Raw genomic sequence first — 2,500 nt, 5'->3', positions numbered from 1 at the left:
GTCAACATGATATAGGTCTTTCAAAAAAAAAAAGAGAGAAAAAAAAGTTTCATGTTGCGAAGGCTTATAGCATGTGTGTGTCGTCCTTGTACACAATGGATGTGATCTTGAGGAAGGCAATACACTTCAGTGCAACAAAGTTCTTGTACAGAAAAATAAAAATTCAGCATAACCTACAAGCAGCTCTAAGACTGTCTTCGTTAACACATGTCCGTTTGCATTTTATTAATGTTTACGTGTTTACCGGATGTATAGATATAGACGAGTAGTTATGGATATGTAGATAATTGTATAAACATAACCTCTTCTTTGTATATAATGAAAACTTAATTAAGCCGAAGCAAGCAGTTATTGAACAAGACATAAAGATGCATACAGTTTGTGTGTGTGGGGGGGGGGGTGCATATGCGCGCGCGCGTGTGCATGTATATATATATATATATATATATATATATATATATATATATATACATATACATTGTCGTAAGACATTATTTGCATTATTATTGCTTATTTATTGTACAGTAAGTTTCAGGATTCTGTATTCTTTTATATCTAATTTTATTTTCATCATTGCTGCAGTGATGATAATGATAGTTTACTATCATTGTCATTATTATTGCAATTATCATTATAATTTTTATTTCATTATATGTTTTATCTATTTTCTTATTTTTACTACCACAATCACTAGTGTTTTTTATGATTGTTATTGTTATTGTAGTTCTTGATGTGATTGCTTTTGTTGTTGCAATTATTTTTTATATTGTTATTAGTATATATGCATCATTTGCTTGTCTTTTTATCTTTAAGTCTATTAACACTGCATTTACTTCATTGTCAAGGTGATACTCTTATTATTCTTATTTTATTCATTATAAAAAACAATCATTTAATCGCAATTGCGTAATCAGTAGAACTGTTCCTGTGATTTCAAAAGATAAGTGTTATGTGTCTTCATTTAATAGCATTTATGTGAAATAATTGTTATTTTAAGCATTACCTTTTTTAACGACTATTATCTTATGATTGTTATTGTGTTCTGTTATTTAAAAAAATACAGTATATCTATTTAAGAACATATTATGATACAATGATCAGTTACTCCTAATCGAAAAAAATGCCATTTTATTTTTACAACTTCAGCTTAAACCAGAAAGGTATGAAAACTACTGATTTATCATAGTGGTGTTTCTTCGCCTTAAACCATCGAATTGACCAGAATCATAATTCCAAATCCTCCTTATTTCAGGCTACAGCTTCATGGGTCACAGCATTGTGGTGGAGCCTTCGGTGGCTGGCGGAGGAGCCAAGCGTGCAGTGTGAGTACATAGTTGGTTGAATCTTGTTTTCATTCATGGTCGTCTTTTTTTTTTTTTTTTTTTTTTTGGGGGGGCGGGGTATTTTTATTTTCTTTAAGGGGGGACTAAGGAGAGTTGTTGTTTTTTTTCTAACGTGGTTTTCTCTCGTGAATGAGGATATAAGGAGTGTCGTATGTGTGTATTTTTGTATCTCTGTTTCCTTTGAAACTTGATTGTCAGCGACTGATGCAAAATGCGGATAATGAAATCCATTGAGGCTATGCAACATTACCTGGTCTTAAAAATGTGATCGTATAGTCTTGACATGATGCCACTAAAAATCGGCCGTTAAATTGGAATAGGAAAGTGACCTTTGACCTCGCATGACTTTTATGGTCTATTAATGATAAAAAGATGCTTACTGTGTGGGTATTTTTCTTGAGTACACACAGATTTTATTCATTTCTTCATTATTTGTTATTGTTTATGCACCTCTGATTCCCGTTCATGATCGTTGATCGAATGCCCTAAAATATCTTTTTTTGTTCCCCTCCCTCATATCTCCCCCACTCCCCTCTCCCCTTCTCTCTCATCCCCCGACCCTCCCCCTGTTTGTTCTTATTTCCACATCTGTATAACATATTTCTAACATCAGTACGCCAGTCCCCCTCTGTGCTGTCGTTCCGGTGCTATCGTCAGATCCGCCTGGCGACGTTTCCCCAAAATGGAACCGCGAATTTAGGTTCTCGGGCCGACGCGTACACATGTCATTTTCCCTCCTGTATCTTTTTTCATCTTGTGCCGATTTTCTGGCTGAGAAGGGGCGTGCGGGCGGCTCCGCGTGATTCTGCCGGTGGCTGGCATTTCTTCCCCCTTCCTTTGCCCCTCTGCAATCTCTCCCCTCCCCCTTTGCAATCTCCTTCCCCTCCTCCCCTCTTGCTGGACTTTGCCGGCTGAAATAATTGTTGCATACTGAATGCAGTAAAGGAGGCTCCGTAAAGGTCACTTATGGGGGCTTTATCTTGGGAGAGAGGACTGGTGAGAGAGGGGGGGGGAGGGAGAGAGGAACTAAGGGAGGGAGAGGGGAATTGAATGAGAGGGAGAGGGGAATTGAATGAGAGGGAGAGGGGAATTGAATGAGAGGGAGAGGGGAATTGAATGAGAGGGAGAGGGGAATTGAATGAGAGGGAGAGGGGAAT

The 2,500-nt window shown here is 37.5% G+C and overlaps 1 protein-coding gene across 1 annotated transcript in view; it reads left to right on the top strand.

Annotated features, from left to right (window-relative positions):
- Nucleotides 1–1,251: 1,251 nt before the first annotated feature.
- The window catches only part of Imp (IGF-II mRNA-binding protein), a 222,650-nt gene continuing 221,401 nt past the window's right edge, over nt 1,252–2,500 (top strand). The window contains exon 1 of the mRNA XM_086547399.1: nt 1,252–1,322. Within this exon, the coding sequence (XP_086403525.1) occupies nt 1,264–1,322 (59 nt within the window). The 5' untranslated portion in view covers nt 1,252–1,263. The remainder of the gene's footprint in view (nt 1,323–2,500) is intronic.

Source organism: Penaeus japonicus, unplaced genomic scaffold (assembly GCF_977035675.1).
Source record: "Penaeus japonicus unplaced genomic scaffold, GWHDUDI00000001_assembly GWHDUDI00000019, whole genome shotgun sequence".
NCBI classification, from domain to species: Eukaryota; Metazoa; Arthropoda; class Malacostraca; order Decapoda; family Penaeidae; genus Penaeus; species Penaeus japonicus.
This window is presented reverse-complemented; position numbering and strand designations above follow the sequence as displayed.